At 46.8% G+C, this 18209-nt stretch overlaps 1 protein-coding gene and 1 pseudogene across 2 annotated transcripts in view; both read right to left on the reverse strand.

The window, feature by feature from the left end:
- LOXL2 (lysyl oxidase like 2) overlaps positions 1-18209 on the reverse strand; it is a 97168-nt gene that overhangs the window by 60984 nt on the left and 17975 nt on the right. For both annotated transcript variants that reach the window (XM_045853134.1, XM_045853133.1), the window contains exon 2: positions 278-719. In XM_045853134.1, the coding sequence (XP_045709090.1) occupies positions 278-677 (400 nt within the window). In that variant the 5' untranslated portion in view covers positions 678-719. The remainder of the gene's footprint in view (positions 1-277; positions 720-18209) is intronic.
- Positions 8794-9462, reverse strand: LOC123828588 (annotated as a pseudogene).

Consider the following 18209-nt stretch of genomic DNA (forward strand, 5'->3'; position numbering starts at 1 on the left):
AAGTCCTCAGCCAGACTGGTGGGCCCCGGATACCAGACTTCGTGGGCTAAATCCAGGAAAGCCTGGGCAAAGCAGGACAGTTGGTCACTGCGTCCTTCCCAGGCACCCCTCCGCCCCCTGCCCTCTTGCACAAAAACATCAGGCTGCCCAGGTGGACATCATCAGTAATTCGTACTTGATGGTAATTGCAGATTCCTTCATCAGGTTCACCGTATGCAAACCCATTCTGGGGTTTCCAGGGGACCCCAGCACTAGTTGCAAAGCACAGCGCATTTACCTTCCCCCTTGCCATACGAGGAGCTGGCGGTCCAGGACTTGGCTTCCACGTATCCCAGCTCCCGGCAGACGACATGGGCAGCGTGGATGGAGAAGTCATCATCACACACAGTGCCCCACTCGCCTTGGTAGTAAACCTCCACCCGCCCCTCACTGTGCTTTCTCTTCTGCCCAGCCAGGCGCAGCTGGATCTTGGCGACATCAGCAGGCACCTGAGGCTGGTGGTACTCAGGAGCAGGCTGCTGGAAGTACTCCGGGTAGTAGGGCCAGCTCCCCGCAAGGTACTCCTGGTACTGCGCCGCCACGGTGTGGATGAAGAAGAAGAAGAACACAGTGAAAGAGCTCCAAAGGCAGGTGCTCTCCCACCTCACCATACCCATCCTCAGGCTGGAGGGCTTCATGGAGGGGGCAGTGGGTGCTTTGGGGCCACAGGCAGGAGTCTCCTGGAACAGAAGAGAGATGCAGGTTACAGAAATCTACACAGCATCTGTGGACTCCCTACTCGTTTGCTCTGTAATTAAAGCTCTTCACATTCTAGACTCCAACCTCCTCTCGTCTCCCACCTTTTGTATCAGCCAGAAAGGCCTGTGCACCCCACCTCTTTGCCCACCTATCTTCCCTGAGCTCTAAAACGCCTGCCCCCACTAGGGTTCCTCACCGGAAACAAAGCACACTGAGACTTAATTTGAGGAGAGTGTTTTAAAAGACTATCTGGCCATAGTGAAGAGCTGTTACCACCCCCAGGCTGAAAGGGCTGGGGAGGCAGTGGCTAAGCTCAGAGGGCTGCCTGGTTGGAGCTGTGGCCTTAGGGAAGGCTTTCAGAGCCACCCCACAGCAACAGAGGAGGAGCAACAAACATCTGACCTCACTCTCCTCCGGTCCCCCATCCCTTGCTGGTGTTTCCTACTGGGCAAACCCAAGCCTACTGGGGGCCCAGTGGGTGGTGGGGACAGCAGGTCGAAAGGACAGGCCGAGGGCACCCAGCACACTGCCTCTTTTTCCCCGCCTCTTACACGTTCTCATTCTCCAGGCCCAGCTCAAACCCCACCTCCTCGGGCAACATCCCTACTGAAGCAGTCTCCAGGGTTCTCTGCCTCCAGGTGGCCTTATTACCTAGACATTCTTCTCACCCTTCCCAGACACTTCCATGTCCCCAAGTGGGTCACAAACTTCTTAGGGTCAGGATTTCTTCTCTGGCTCCTCCAGAGTGACTATCAGAGGTTCATGGACCATCCCCAGATAGAGCCTGCTTCTGAGTTCCCGAGTCAGGTCATATCAAAAGAGGTAAGTATTTAGCTCTTTGGCCCTTTCATAATTCAAACAGAGGAAAAACTCTCTTAAAGAGACTGCAGGTGTGTCTCATGGAAAAGGAAATAGGCTAGGGCTGTGGGGCCCACCAAGACAAAAGCAGGACAGGTAGGGGGAAACAAAAGGGTGACATAATACATGTCATCGTAACCAGGTCCAGGGGGTTAGGCTAATCGCATACCTCAGTGCATGGCCCAGCACCATCAAGGAAGGACTGGATAAGTGCCCAGAGCTTCCCAGGAGGGATGACCTAACTGGGAGAGGGCCAGGCAGTGCCTGGTGCCCAGTCCCCAGGGTGGGTGCTGGGGCAGAGAGGACAGGGCTCAGGGGACATTCAGGCCTGAGGACTTTGGAAGGCTCTCCAGGTTCACTAAACGTCTGGCCATCCTGCGATGCACAAACGAGGCCTGGAAGTCGTAGGACTCCTGCGATGGCCCCTGGCCACACTTGCTTCCCGTCAGAGCACATTTGTGTCCACAAGCTCATCTGCACTTCTCCACCTGAGGTGTGGTGGGGGGAGGTACGATTACAATTCCTATTTTGCAAAAGAGAAAATTAGGAACCAGAGATGGCTAAGGTTCTTCACCTGAGTTGCACTGAGTGCAGGCAAAGCCAGAGAAGGGCACTGCCAAACTACCAAAACATCGGCAGTTCACCATCACATATAAAAACATCCAGATTCCACCGGGGACAGGGCCGCCTTTCCATTTGGCAAGTATCTGCATTTCCCAGCTTCAGTTCCAGTGACATTTCTCTCTTTGCCCCCACTCCAGCCCCTCCCACATCCCCGGTCCCATCATATCTGCCTGTATTTGGTTTAACTTTTTCCACCCAGACCAACTGTGCCTCCTTCCACCCTCCACCCTCCCTCCAAGTAGCCGATGTCATGATCCCTCCCATTCGCCAAAGACACCTTCCCAGAGCCTACTATTCAGAATGAGTGCCTCCTCTGATTCCTGGAAAACAGCAATGTGCTTGTGCCGCGCACTATTGTGGGTTTGGGCTGTACCAGACGCAGCCCAGGGGGCAGCAGCCATCTCTTTGTCATTTACACCAAGCGTCACATGGCTCTGGTTTCGCAGACTCGCTTGTATGAGATAGACCTTCCTGCCAAGAACAACTGGGAAAGGCAGATAAATTCTAAAAGCATATGTTTGAAAACACCAGAGAGCTCCTGAGGCAGCAAGGACTCAAGGGCCAGGAATCTAGAGAGACAGGAAGCATACCTGCCTTCCAGCGTTTGTCCGTCCCAAGGCTTTGGCCCACGGTCTGGGAAGCTAATTACTCAAAGCTCTCAGCAGGCCCCCAGGACTGGGAAGCTAAAATAGGAGGTTAACACGGGAGGGAGGGATCTGTTGATTATCCCCAGGCTTTCAGAAAGGAGTCCATTCCTTCCACAAGTTAGAGCACGGAGCTGTGCGCTATTGTTAGAAAGCTCTAACATCCACATACTTGGAATTCCCCAAGGGAGGAGAGAAAGAATGTAGGAAAAAACTTGTTTGGAGAGATAATGGCCAAAAAGGGTACAAAACTGATGACAGATTATCAATCCAAGCAGTATAGTTTACATAGAAACCACATCTGAGTTGTGGAAAATCTAAGGCAGAGAAAATCTTAAAAGCAGCCAGAGTATAAAAGGAGCATTACCTTCAAAAGAGCAACAATAAGACCAACAGCTGAACTCTCAACAGAAAACAAGGAAACAAGGACGTGACAGTTTCAAAGGGATGAAAAAAATAAGTCAGCCTAGAATTCTGTAACTGCTGGAGAAAATGAAGGTGAAAAAAAGATGTTTCAGGCGAACAAAAAATAGAAAGAATTTGTTATCAGAGGATCCACAAGACGTTAATAGTAAAGGAAGTTCTCCAGGCCAAAGGAAAACTGGTCCAAGGTGTTAGTGTGGAGGGGCAGGAGAAATGAAGGGACAGAAGGGGCCGCGATGTAGGTGAATCTACATGAAGATCAACCTTGTAAAAAAGGTAGGAACGACTCGTGGGTTTTATAATACAGAGTGGGCAAAAGTAGGTTTACAATTATAATACAACTAAATAATATAATAATTAGTAAAGAACAGTAACGCAAGAATAAACGGTGTGGGGCAGGACGGGGGGTGTGCTGTGTAAGAGGGCTGCGGAGTAGCTGCCAGCTCCGTACACTTGCTCCCAGCCCTGGACTGGACTTGCAGCTAAACTACAGAACAATCAACTGGTAAAAAACCATCTGAAGTGTACCTGATCTGAAATATTATAACCAGGATGCTCAGAAGAAGCCAGGAGGAGACTTGTAGGATGAGCAGAGATGTGGCAAGGGTGAGCCCCTTCACATAGGCGTGGTGGCTGAGAAGCTAGAAGGATATCATGGCTGCAAAACTCTCTACCCCTAGGAGTGTGGAGTCTCAGCCCCACACAGGGATCCCCAACCCAGAGCAACAGAGACAGGAAGAAGGGGAGTCCTCGTAGCACTGGGTGGCGGGAATCAGGGGGGATTCTGTCCACCTGGAAGACAGAGTGCCACAATCCCAGGGAAAGAGCGCTCCCGTAAGTTGTTACACCGCCAGCCTGGGATGTTTGCTCAGGGCCTATTGTAACTGGGTGCAGCCAAGGGGGAGCCCCAAATAGGGATCTGTAATGGGGTCCAGAACTCAGGGTGTCCAGGAAATATTAGAAAAAAATATATAGGATGTCCTCACCCCCATAAGTCTGAGCTGGGGGATGGGACTCGTGGAGCAGGGCCATTGAGAGTTGTTTTGAATAGCAACAGTTTTGCAAATAACCTCTAGAATGGTCATTTACCATATCAGTAACCTTTAACTGGTTGCATAGATATGTTAAATAGCTGTGGCCTTGCTTTGAGAGAGGGGGATGGGAGTCACTTCAACCCATGATGTAACTGGGAAGCAACTCCCCCTGGTTTCAGAGCCTGTATGGAAGCTTGGATGTGATTGGCTATAAACCATGGGGGCCATGCCTGCCTGGACTTACTATGGCAGCCCAGTAAAGCTGGAAATATACAGGAATGCTGGCAGCTGTGGCCAATTGTGGGAGGAGTCGTAAATGGTGCGGCAGCCTTGCGTCTTTTTGGGACCACGAGGCTTGGGCAGAGAGGAACCACGGACTTCTATTTTTCTGAGATACGGTACCTTGGACGGGGCAGGTGAGGAAGGAAGGGTTGTGTGTTTGGGGTTATTCTAAAGGACTTTGGGATCTCAGTGAAGACATTAGTGATTACTCTTAAGTTTGTATAACTCTTTAAATAAATAATCCCTTTCCTTTTCACCAATCTCTGGCATTGAGAGATGTCTTTCCCTGACAGCAGGCAAGGCAAACCTAGTATGGGGTGGGGGACCCCCGGAGCACAAGTGTGGGTCCATTTGGTAATAGTATATATTGTCCACCTGCACCGCGCCGGGTCTGTTCTGTAACACTGTGACTGCTGGGCAGGTCAGGCATCATGCTCAGGTTTTTTGGGGGTGGGGAGGGGGGCAGACTCTGCTCACTATACCCAGCATGGATGTCTATGGAAGACTCTATTCTCTTGAAAGGCTTTGGGCAGAGAGCCAGTCAGTGGCTAAACTGTGGCTTGGGAAAGGGGGTCATCTGGCCACCTAGAGTGCAGCGCCCTCCCCCCCACCTGCTGAACCGCTCAGTCTGCCCCATCCTGCTGGGTTCCTGGCACAGCGAAACACTGCAGGGCTGGGATTTTCCACCTGCCCTGCTCACCTTAAGAGCCAGGGAGAGCTGAGAATTTTGGCCCCATTCTGCAGTGACCAGCCACGTGGAGAGATCGGAGTGCCAAGCAGGGCTGACTCTTGCCCTCCTCCTGCTTGGTTTGGTGGCATGGGGGGCCAGGAAGCCAAGTGAAACTGGGTTTTGGGGACTGTTTCTCCCAAGGAGGCTTCTGTTTGGGAGCCAGAGGGGTGAGTTCTGGGCTCTGGCTGCTTTGGGAAGGGGCAGATCTGAGCTCCCCAGTGAGTTCCATCTGCATCATCTGGGAAGGAGAGGTGTCCACACCCCCTCCTATAGGTCGCCAGGTCTCAGACACCACCCCTACGGGAGACTGTTTGAATCAGCCCTGCTAAGCCCTGGAATGGCTGAGTGCAACTCCATGGGGAAAGGGAGAGTGGCCCAGAGCAGGGACATTCAAAGTGAAAGACGCACAGCAGGCCCATCCTCTGGGCCCTGGAGGCCCTATCTGCCGAACTACTAGGGGCCCCGCCTGCCAAGGTCAGGAGAAAAATCCAGGACAGACTCAGATGTGTGGCTGCAGGGTGAGGGAACATACCCCTCATCTTCCCTGAAGTCTGAATGAGGTCTCCCCCTCATGGGAGATGCAGTGGCCCCACCCTCCCAGTTCAACCAGAGCCTGAGTCTATCCAGTGACTAAGCCAGTCAGCTGACCCGCAGGCAGGTTAAGGCAGAGGTGGATCCTGAAGTGCCGTGGGACGTTTGCTGACCCGCCCCTGGGCCCTGTGCTGGGAAAAGCTGGCCTTGGCACACAGCTTGGTCCTTCCCATGTGCAGCCAGCCAGACCCAGCAGAGGCAGCCACACACTGTGAGTCACTTGTAGCTTCAGACCGGTTGCTGAGGGCCAGACATGGACAGCGAATCTCCTAGGAGACTCAGCATGAGCACACCAGGTGGCCAGCTATGGACAACATCGGAGCAGATTCCAGCAAGCTCCACAACCAGCATATCCAGAGGGACATCCCAGCAGACACTAAACTCTGCTGAGGTGAACTTTGTCCTGTTTTCTTTTTTATTTTCTAATAAGATTAAATTTATTCAATAATCTAGTGAAAGTATATATGTGTGTGTATATATATACACACACATATAAATACATATTTATATATATTTCCAGAAAGAGAGAAGGGAGAAGGAAACCCCGGGCACAGCCTTGAACTGGTCTGGCAGAGGGTAAGGGTTTTTTCCTCTGGGTGTTCTAGAGGGGATGGGCTCTGAGGCAGAAGTCTGCCATTCTTCCAAAATTGTGTGGCTTTTGAATAAAAGACTCCTTTCCTTTTTCACCAAACATGTGCCTCCTGAATTCACCTATGGCTGGTGGACAGCAGGACCCCCTCTCTGTTTGGTGCTGGGAGCCAACAACACCCTGACTGGGAATTGAACCCATGATCTTTCAGTGCATGGGACGATGCCCCAACCAACTGAGCCACACTGGCTGGGCACCCAGGAAAAGTTTTGATTATAAGTATCCCACAGTATAAAAAGTAGAAAACAAGATTTCTAATATATTAATCCAGGGTACATGACTATATAGAGTACATCTTACAGGCAGAGAGGCGGAACGGGCTGAGGTGTAGAAATAAAAAAATACAGAAGTAGAGATGATCCATATTATTCTACTGCAACACTGCAGCCAAAATGTATCAAAAAAGAATCATTTCAAAATAACTCGGGAGGAAGGTGACAATGGCCAAGGCTCTCGCAACACGCCTTACAGGCTGTGGGAGAGCCGTCCAGCCCGCTGTGGAGTCTGCGCACAGGGTGGCTTGTAGTTTCTTCCAAAAAGAATGTAAAATTTTAAGTTTAGATTAAGAACTACGAAACCACAGGGGCCATAAGAAGTGGCTCTCCTTATTGTTCTCTATACCATCCAATTTTTAAAATCCAGCTTTAAAAATACACACGGAGTTATTTTATTATAAGGTAGGCAAATAATCCTCCCTCTTTATGAAAAGTATGAAGTGCTAATATTTTTTGTGAACTTTTAGAACAGAGGCAATGAGCGTACTTTGGTTTGGCTTTTCATGGAGATTTTAGAGCTGAAGGGCCCTGTGCCCAGGATTTATCGCCCAACGTCCCAGTGTTCAGAAAGCTGGACCAAAAGAAGCCAAACCCAAACCAGCCCACTCAGCATTAACACACCTCTTTTCTGTTATTAGAATTTTACTTTAATACACAGGGTCTGCCACAAAAAACACCCCTTTTTATTACAAAATCAAAAGCATGTAATTCTGTAACAACAGTATCACATTCAAGCACACCATGTGACATTTTAGGTGAAATGTTCAAATTAAAACTGTAAATTATTAAACCCATATTATTACCCTACCAACCATACTCAAGCAGGTGTTACTTCTGCTGGACCCTGTAGTGAAAGAACCCCAAACCTTAACCGGCTAAAACACAGCGGACAACCACTCGACCCCATGAAGCCTTCACAAAGGTCAGCTGAAGTGACCCACAGCTACAATGGAATCGCACCGATTTCCAAGGAAGTCGCCAGCCAGTTGTGTGACACAAACAAAAGTCAAGTATTTACATAGTCAGCGAGCCCTCTCAGAAATGTGCCCAAGAAGCACTAACCTTTGTTATTTTCTATGCCATCCTGATGGCTTGTATATTTTAATTTTCAGATAATTAAACATTTTTAATAGAGTGTGTTCTCTACATGTGGTGAAGCTTTGGTTCTACTCATGTAAGATTGCTTAGCCTAGAGGCTTGACTTTTCCCTCAGAAATTTGCTGCTTTAGAAATTTCATGTAAGTTGAACTCTTCATCAAATGTACACATGAGGGAGGTGACACGGGATATAACATACACGTCCACTCACCTCTTTGTATATTTATTAGAAATCTCTCCGTCAAGGTATTTTACACCAGCGAGCTTAGTCTCTCCTGCTTAATATTCAGTAGTGAGGTTTTGAACATCAGAACCTTGATAAGACCTTAATATTTCAAATTTATTAATGGCTACCTCTGGGGACAAGTCCAGGCTCATGAGTGATGACAAATGTATTATCATGAAGGAAAACAGGTGTGGTCAGCCATCTTCAAAGTTGCACCAACCACTGCTTCTCAATACAGAAAGACTAAAATGACCCACGTTTATCATCAACAAATCCTGTCTCTGTCCCCTGCAATTCCCCTAGTTTCACTCATTAGAAGGGAACTTAAAAGACAAGGACTTAAGAGCACTTTACAGCAGCATTCAGCTTTCCTAGGAAATACTCAGCACCTTAAATATTATGTACATGTCTTTCCTTTTTCTTTTGAGAAGCTAGACACTGGCTTCAGAGTTTGGGGAGCTTGGGAAAAAGTAGGAAAAATAACCCATTCAGAGCTAGTCTAGAAGTTGTCTTTTGGCAGAACAGCAGGTATTCAAGTTAAAAATAGAACGAATATTTTGCTGCTGTAATGTTTTTCTAAAATGCAAATCATTTTGTGTTCCCCTTCTACACAAACTTCAGTCACCGCTCCTGAGTGGAGATGGGCAGAGGCTCTGGCCCCTGCTCCCCCAGCTCCTCAGCCTCTGCCTTCTTACTGCCGCAGGAAGGCTTGAACAGATGTGTGTCCATAAGGACTACCCCAAAGTGGCCTTCACAGGTAACCCTGCAACATATTTTCTGTCTATTCCAGTATGTGAGATCTGAAAGGGTAAAAAAAACTGGCATTCTCTGAGAGCCCGAAGCCATCTCTGTGTCTGAGCCATCGTCTGACTGGTCACTGGAACGAGGAGACTGAGCAGGGGAGGTGCTTGAGGTGGTCCTGTGAGTATCAGAACTGTGACACTTAAATTCTTTCTGCCATTTGCTGATCTGGTTGCTTCTTATCCTGTTTCAGAGGTAGATTTCACTTTCTTCAATTTCAGTGTAGTTCTTAGACTGGGTCCTGCCCTTGTACAGACCACGTGATTACAGTTTTGTTTTGTTTTGTTTTGTTTTGGTCCTGCTGGCAGTTTCTTCCATCTTTTCACATCAGGACACAGGCATTACAGATGTCTCCTGAATGAGTCTCATGCAACCCAAAACAGCTCGGGAAGTCCTTTTCTTAGTGTTTACTGCCAGTGAGGACTTAGCTCTGCAGATACAGCAGCCTTCTATACTTCAGTATGTCTTTGGCTTGTGAAAACCAAACATCTTTTCTTCTGGGGACAGTCTTCCAAAGCCAGCCCTTCCACATGCATTATGGCCCCGGGGTACAGAGTGCACACCAGGACAATACCCCTTCAGTCGCTCCCTCCTCCTTGACTGCCTTGTCTAGAAAGCTCTTTTCTATTTCACCATTTTCTTTTCTTCCTGTTTTCTTTCATATATCTTATTTTTCTCTTTTCTTTCTTTATTCAATTTTTTCTTTCCTTATTCCCCCCATATTTCTTTTCCTTATTCTTTACTTTTTCTTCCTTCTTTCCTTTCATAATTTTTCATTTTCCTTCTCTTATTGTTTTCTTTTTTGTCTTTTATTTTCTTTCCTTTTCTGATTCACTTTTCATGCTGTTGTTTTTGTTGTTATTGTTGTGGTTTTTTGTTTTGTTTGCATTTGTCTTGTTTTGGTCTGTCACCACCTGTACAACAGCTTGCACGATGTGGTGGTCAGGGTTGAGCCTCTCAGTCAGCCAGCCTGAGGGTCGACCCCACCACAAAGGAACCAACAGCAAGCAAGACCCAATCACAGCAGGAGGGCCCACATAACCCACACAAATGATGTGCCTAGAGCACCCAGCTCAGGAGCTCAAGGAGACTGCATCACTGGGTCCCACAAGACGAAGATGCCTACTGCATAAGGCCACCTCATGAAGAGGAGGAGTCAGAGCAGGTCCACCTACCACATAGAAACAGCTAAAGTCAGGGGACAAAGAAACAAGCCCCAAATGAAAAATCAGGAGGAATCTCCAGAAAAAAGAGCTAAATGAAATGGAGGCAAACAATTTACTATCAGAAAGAGAAACTAAGAAAACAATCCCATTTACTATTGTAACAACAACAACAGCAACAACAACAAAATAAGGTACCTAGGAATAAATTTAACCAAGGAAGTAAAAAGACCTGTACTCAAAAACTTAGGACATTGAAGAAATAGAGGAAGATACAAACAAGTAGAAGCATAGACTGTGTTCATGTATTTAACATCATTAAAATGTCCATACTATGCAAAAAAATCTATAGATTCAATGCAATTTCTATGAAAATACCATTGGCATATTTCACAGATCTAGAATAAATATTCCAAAAATTTATATGGAGCCAAAAAAAGATCCTAAATAGCCTCAGCAATTTTGAGAAAGAAGAATGAAGTTGGAGGTGGCACAATACTTGATATCAAACTATATTACAATGCCATAGTAATCAAAACAGCATGGTACTGACATTAAAACAGAGCTACAGATCAATGGAACAGAACAGAGCCCAGAAATCCACCCACACTTGTATGGTCAATTAATATTTGACAAAGGAGGCATGAGCATACAATGGAGTAAAATCAGTCTGTTCAATAAATGGTGTTGGGGCCCTGGCTGGTATAGCTCAGTTAATTATAGCATCATCCCATAACCAACAGATTGCAGGTTTGATTCCCATTCAGGCACATGCCCAGGTTTTGGGTTTGATCCCTGGTCTGTCGACTATGATCCCTGGTCCAGGTGCATATGAGAGGCAACTGATGTTTCTCTTTCTCCCTTCCCTCTCTCTAAAAGCAATGAAAAAATGTCCTCAGGGCCCTGGCTGGTGTAGCTCAGTGGATTGAGCTCGGGCTGTGAACCAAGTGTCGCAGGTTCGATTCCCAGTCAGGGTACATGCCTGGGTTGCAGGCCATGACCCCCAGCAACCACACATTGATGTCTCTCTCTCTCTCTCTCCCTCCCTTCCCTCTCTAAAAAATAAATAAATAAAATCTTTAAAAAAATGTCCTTAGGTGAGGATAAAAAAATTAATTATAAAAATAAATGGTGCTGGGAAAATTGAACATGTACACAAAAAAATGAAATAGACCACCAACTTACACTATACACAAGAATAAACTCAAAATGGATAAAAGACTTAAATGTAAGTTGCAAGGCCATAAAAATCCCAGAAGGAGACACAGGCAGTAAAATCTCAGACATCTCACATAGCAACATTTTTGCCAATATATCTCTTGGGTAAGGGAAACAAAGGAAAAAATAAACATGGGATTATATCAAACTAAAAAGCTTCTACACAGCAAAAGAAACCATCAACAAAATGAAAAGGGAACCCACAATGGGGGAGAACATATTTTCCAATGATATATCTGATAAGGGATTAATTTCCAAAATATATAAAGTACTTATACAACTCTACACCAGGAAGACAAACAATGCAATCAAAAAATGGCCACAGAACCTGAGTAGATACTTCTCCAAAGATGACATAGAGATGGCCAAAAGACATGCAAAAAAAAAAAAAATGCTAAAAGTCACTAATCATCAGAGACATGCAAATTAAAACGACAATGAGGTATCATCTCACACCTGCCAGAATGGCTACTATCAATAAAGCAACAAACAACAAATGCTGGCAAGGATGTGGAGAAAAGGGAACCCTAGTGCACTGCTGGTGGGAATGCAGACTGGTTGCAGCCACTGTGGAAAATAATATGGAGTTTCCTTGAAATATTAAAAATGAAACTGCCTTTTGACCCAGCAATCCCACTTATGGGAATATTCCCTAAGAACCCCGAAACACCAATGAGAAGGAATATATGCACCCCTATGTTCATACCACTGTTATCTATAATAGCCAAAATCTGGAAGCAGCCCCAGTGCCCATGAGTAGACAAGCGGATAAAAAGCTGTGGCATATTCCACAATGGAGTACTATGTGGCTGTGAAAAAAGAAGGAACATTTACCGTTTACAACGATGGACCTGGAGATTCTTATGCTAAGCAAAATAAGCTAATCAAAGAAAGACAAACACCATATGATTTCACTTACATGTGTAATGTAATGAACAACATAAAATGATAAACAGAGCCAGAGACATGGATACATGGAACAGACGGATGGGTCTCAGAGGAAAGGGGGTGAGGGAATAAAAGAAGGTAAAGAGATTAGACCAAGAACATATATGCATAGCCGATGGATACACAATAATGGGGTGAAGGCCAGGGGAGGGGTGCTGGGTGGAGGTAGGCAAAGGGAGGGGAAATGGGGAACAACGGTAATATCAGCAACAATAAAAAAAGGGGAAAAACTCTGTTTCATGAACTCACCACTGTACAACTACTTTTGCCCACCCCCTGTATATGTGTCATCAGCACCAACAGCACAAAAGGCAGGGGGGGACTAAATAGACACTGTTTCATGGTTCTTGCGCTGTCTGGAATTGGTAAAACTACTATTTCTATCATACTTTAGAAAGTCTAATAGGTGCATGTTGTGATCTTTATGTAACCATCATAAAAAGTTAAAAAAGTTAATACAGGGAAGGGGAGTGAAATTGTAAAAAAATACTGATTAATCCTAAATTAAAGCAATGAAGTAGAGAAAAAACAACACAGAACAGTTGTCACAATTAAAAAAAAATTGTCAGAAGGCGAATTTAAACCTAAATATATCGAGAATTAAATTAGATGAAGTAAATACTCCAATGAAAAGACAAAGATTGCCAGATGGATTTAATAAAATAACATTACTTTCTATTTCTTATAGAAGGCACAGAGGTTTAAAGTAAAAGAATGGAAAAAGATATACTATGCACACATTAAGAAGAGAAAACTTTTACAAAGTCAGATAAAGTCAACTTTAAGACAAGAAACATTACTGTAGACAAAAAGGGACAGTTTGTGATAATGCAAGAGTCAGTCCACCAAAAAGATGCAATTCTTCTTAATTTGTATACACAGACTCGATATGTATACAATAAACATTGACAGATTTAACAGGAAGAAACTGAGAAATCTGTAATCACAGGGGGAGATTCTACAGACCTCTGACGGTAACTGGTAGAAGCAGGCAAAAAGTGCAGGCAGAAGCCAAGCACTGAGGATGTGAATGACATGATCAACAAACATGATCTAATTGACAAGCTTCTGTCAGCTGTATTCCACAGCTACTGGGGACAGACTTCCAGTCTACATGCAAGACTGACCCAAGTGGACCCTGAGTTGGGTCATAAAGCAAGTCTCACCACATTCAGTGAAACCACACCGAATATGTTGCCTGACTGTAGTAGAATTAAGCTATGAACCAATAATAAAAGAATTATCTAAAAAACCCACCAGTAATTGGAAATGAGATAAAAGGGAAAGTATTACTGCATTCATTAACTTAATAAACACCATTATTATCCTCCGGAAGATAATGGGGCACAGAGAGGTTGGGCAAGCTGACTAAGGTTGCACTGATGGTAAGTGGCAAACCAGGGACTGAGCGAGGCCAGTGGGCTGACCTAGGCTGTGTCCTTGACCACTGTACTCCACTGCCCTGGCAGCTCCACCCAGTCCAGCCCATGCCTTCCACTGACACCAATATCCCATCTGGACCTGGGAGTGTGCTGAGAACAGGGAACCAAGGGGTCGCAATGGGGCAGGGGATGCAAACCCCTGTGGGTCCTGGGAAAGCAATCCAGGTGGCTGTGGGTGGGGCCATGTTGCCTGGGTAACCAAGCACACACTCTCCTGCCCCTGGGCAAGATGGTGGCAGTAGGAAGTTTTTACTCTGTGCATGCAAAGGCTAGCAAGATAATTAGATAAGAGGGGAAAAGCCCTCTTACTCTCTCCCTGTACCAGATTGGGGGAGGGACCAGGGAAAAGCAGGCACGTGCACAATAGAAGTTAAAATGGTGGCAGCACGGGGTCGGGGTGGGGGGTGGGGGGCTGCTGGGCCAAAGAAGACTGCCAGTCTAGCCAGGGGAACGAAGGGATTCGTTGGAAGGTGGATCCACCCAAAGCATGTGAAAGTCTTGCATTCCCATGTGTAATTCAATCCCATGTTTTTTTTGCCCAAGCTTTCAATAAAAATTCATTTTACAGTATGTTGATACAGAATTAGTACTACACATGTATAATGCACATCCTTATTTTTTCCCTAAAAAATTTGGGCCAAAAAGAGCACATTATACATGGCAAAATATGGTAATTGGTCATTCTGAGAAAGCACCTGGTCTGTGTCCCACACCCAAAACTAATATAAACCCAGGGGAACAAAGAGACGCTCTCTTGCTCATTGCTGGCTTCTTGGGACCTGCACTCAGATGGTGCACTGGCGGGTCCTCTCCATGGGCAACGCAATCTCAGCGGTCATGTGGCCCCATAGCCTCCAGGAGGAAATCTTTCTCCAGTGGGCTGGCCTGGTGGAACATTCGAGTTGCCTTTGCACACTCTCCAGCCCTGGATCATGGAACTTTACAGCCTTAGAAGCCACACGGCCAACGGCAGTACTGGCACCACACGCAGCCTCCAGGAGGGAGCCTGAAGCCAGACAGCAGCAAGAAACAAGCTAAGCTACCTGGATGGCCACTTAGCAGGCCACCTTTGGCTGTAAAGGGTGGTACTTTAAAATGGAGCAGGAATTCTGGACACTGCCTTTTGTTTTGGTCTTGCTGAGGATGGCCGGGGTTTGTGGAGGAGATGAGGTTTGAGTCAGGAAGTTCCCCATTCTCCCAGATCGTTCAGCATCTGAATAAAACCCTTTTTCCTTTTTCACCAGCTTCTGCCCCTAGAGTTTGCCCTTTGGTTAGCAGTAGGCAGCTGAGCCTCACTTCAATCTGGTGACACTACCTTCCAGGGTCTCCATCACATGGAAGCTGAGAGGCCTCCAGGTCATCTAATCTTATCTTAGAAGTGTTTCTTCCTGTAAAGAAAAACTTAATCTCTGGATTTGCATATCTATAAACTGCTCCACCCATCTTTTGGGGGGGGGGTCTCCGATCAGTGGGAGTGGCCAGTGTTCAATTCCTAAATCTTTCTAGGAAGGTGCTCCTGATACTTTGCATCTGTAGTAGGGCCTTCTCCTACACCTTACTCTGGGGAATTGTAAATGATTACACCCAGCTGCTTCTCTCTTCTAAAAGGAACTTTTATGGAGTCTTATTGTTGTTTCTTACTGCCAAAGTTATACAAGCTGGTGATAAAAATGTGGAGAATGCCATAAGTAAAACAAAGTAATTTGCAACACCACTCTCAGAGGTAGCTGTTAGCAACACTGTAGTGTATACCCCTTCTGGTCTTTTCTCTGTACATGTTACAGGGTGCAGCCAAGAGGGGGACCCCAAATAGGGATTTGGAATGGGGTCCAGAACTCAAGGTGTCTAGGAAATATTAGAAAGACATATAAGATGTCTTCACCCCTTCCCCCTTCAGGTGTGAGTTGGGGGAAGGCACAAATGGAGCAGGGCCAGAGAGAACTGTTTTGCATAGCAACAGCTTTGAGGCTAACCTCTGATCATTTAGCATATCTATAACCTTTAACTGCTTGCATAGATATGTTAAATAGCTGTGGCCATGCTCTGAGCCAGGGGAATGGAAGTAACTCTCCCCCACTACCCGCCCTCCCCCCCCCTCCCCCCGCAAAGACATAACTAGGGGGCAGGTCCTCCCAGTTACAGTAGGAGAAGACTGGCTCCATGACATGGGGCCACAACTGTCCAGACTCACAATGGCAGCCCAGTAAAGCTGGAAGGATATGAGTCCTGACAGGGGTAACTGAGTGTAGAAGGAGTCAGAAATGAGGCTGCAGAGGAAATGGGGCTGCAGAGGAAGATTGGCACGAGGATTTAAATCCAGGCATGGCAGCTATTAGATGAGAGAACCATTTGGTCTTTAGCAGAGTGGGGACTCTCGGAGCTCTGTGAGAGAGAATCACCACGTGGCTTTGGCAGAGTGGCAACCCCCCTCCTCACAGCCATTGCAGAATGAGGACCATGCAGCTGTGGAAATAGAAAGGAGAGAGCCACGGGCTTCTGGCAGAGTGGGGACCTCGGCAGCCATTGAGAAGAGAGGAGCAGGCGGCAGTGGCAGTGTAGAGAACCATGTAGCTGTGGCACTGGAGGAGACAGCCACGTGGCTTTGCCAGAGTGGGGACCCCCACAGCTTTAGCAGGGGGAACCACCACACGGCTTTAGCAGAGAACAACTACTCGGCTTTAGCAAAGATCCCGGCGACACAGCTGACGGTGTCGGGAACCAAGGGAGGCTTACCAGCTGAGTACAGATTACTGGGAAGAACCGGAGACTGCCTGAGCCATGGACTTCTATTTCTTTTCCTGACATACGGTACCCTAGACTGGGCAAAGGGGGAAGGAAGGACTGTATGTGTTTGTGGGTGTTTCAAGGACTTTGGGATTTTGATGAAGACATTAGGTCACTCCTTTAAGTCTGTATACCATTAAATAAACATTTCCTTTCCTTTTCACGAATCTCTGGCATTGAGAGATGTCTTTCCTATAAGGCGGCGGACATATCAAGCCTGGGGGGTTCCTTTCAGTAATAGTATATCGCCCAGGCCCCACTGTGTTCTGTAACACACATACATATTTGCTTTTTCAAATTAGACTCATCCTTTACATGGTGCTTTGTGAACACTCTTCACACCTCAGTGTATCACAAACATTATGCCTCATTGCCTGTTCTTTTACAAGATTTTCATTATCATCTTATCACTAATTTTTTTTACTGCTATATAGATGGTTGAAATGAATATCTTTGTATCTAAATTGTCCATAATCCTGGGATAAATCCCTAATAGTAAAATTGCTGGGGCAAAGGGCTGGTAAAAAAGGGAACACTTTAGCAAAACTGTGTTAACTGCCCGTCAGAAAGCCTGTGCTCATGGCAATGGCAGGACACGGGCTCCCGACATCCTCACACCTCCCAGCTGTGGCCATGTTTTCAAACCTTTCCCCACTGATAAGCAGAAAAAGGTGTTTTGTCTTACATAGCTTTTTTTTTTTTTGGTTGCTAGTTGGGCTTTTATTTCCTCATGCTCACTGGTCAATTGTATTGCTATTTGGGAAAATTATCTCTTCATGTTTGTTACTCTTTTTTCTATTAAATGTTCCTCTTTCCCTTACTGCTTTATCAAATTCATGCAGCCCTCTGAAAGGAAAAACCATCAAGTAGGAAGAAGCCAACGTCCAAAGCAAAGCTCCGGTAGATGGAGGGCAAAATGTCAGGCCACGCCCTTCAATGAGGGGCTTTCATTCTACCACCGGCGGCAGCTCCGAGGCCTTGCCCGGTCCCCTCAAGCACCAGTTTCGGTTCTGAGCTTCAGCTTGAGTTCAGACCCTCCTCAGCCCAAGACCCCAGCTGCTGGAGGGATCTAGAGGAAATCCGTCCAGGTGGTCTGATCTGTCCAGGATGACCGCTTATCTGGTTCACCAGCGCGTTGGCAGCATGGGCCGCCTGCAACTCGGAGGATCGCATTTAGAACGAGCCCCAGCGCCATGTGCTGAGAAGATGGGTGATACAAGGTCACGGGCAACTGCAGAGCGCATGGGCCCCGGACTCACTCTCCAGTCCATAATAGGAGCACCGGACCCTGTGGCTGAGGCAGCAGCCGCACCCGTGAGGCCAGCAGCACGCATGATTTACGTGACCAAGCCTCCCCACCCCGCAGGACTAGCCCGCCAACTGTGCGCCTGGCCTTTCCCCAGAGCCCCAGCTGTGCTGGAGCCGCGCCCAGGTCAGGCGCCTGCGAAACAGGCTAGGTCAAGCCATTTCCTGGTGGCTGAAGATGTTCTCTCTCTGCTGAAGTTGCAGGGAAGAGAAAGGGAGTTGCTGTGGGCCCCTGGCCTAGTACGTGCCAGGCGCTTATTAAAAACGGCGTGGACAGACTGATGGTTGCCAGAAGGGAGGGTGGCGGGGTCTGGGGAAAAGGTGACGAGATTAAGAAGTACACATTGGTTGTTACAGAACAGTCATAGGGATGGTA

The sequence above is a fragment of the Phyllostomus hastatus genome, unplaced genomic scaffold (genome assembly GCF_019186645.2).
Source record: "Phyllostomus hastatus isolate PE091 unplaced genomic scaffold, TTU_PhHast_1.1 phas_contig_98, whole genome shotgun sequence".
Lineage (NCBI taxonomy): Eukaryota > Metazoa > Chordata > Mammalia > Chiroptera > Phyllostomidae > Phyllostomus > Phyllostomus hastatus.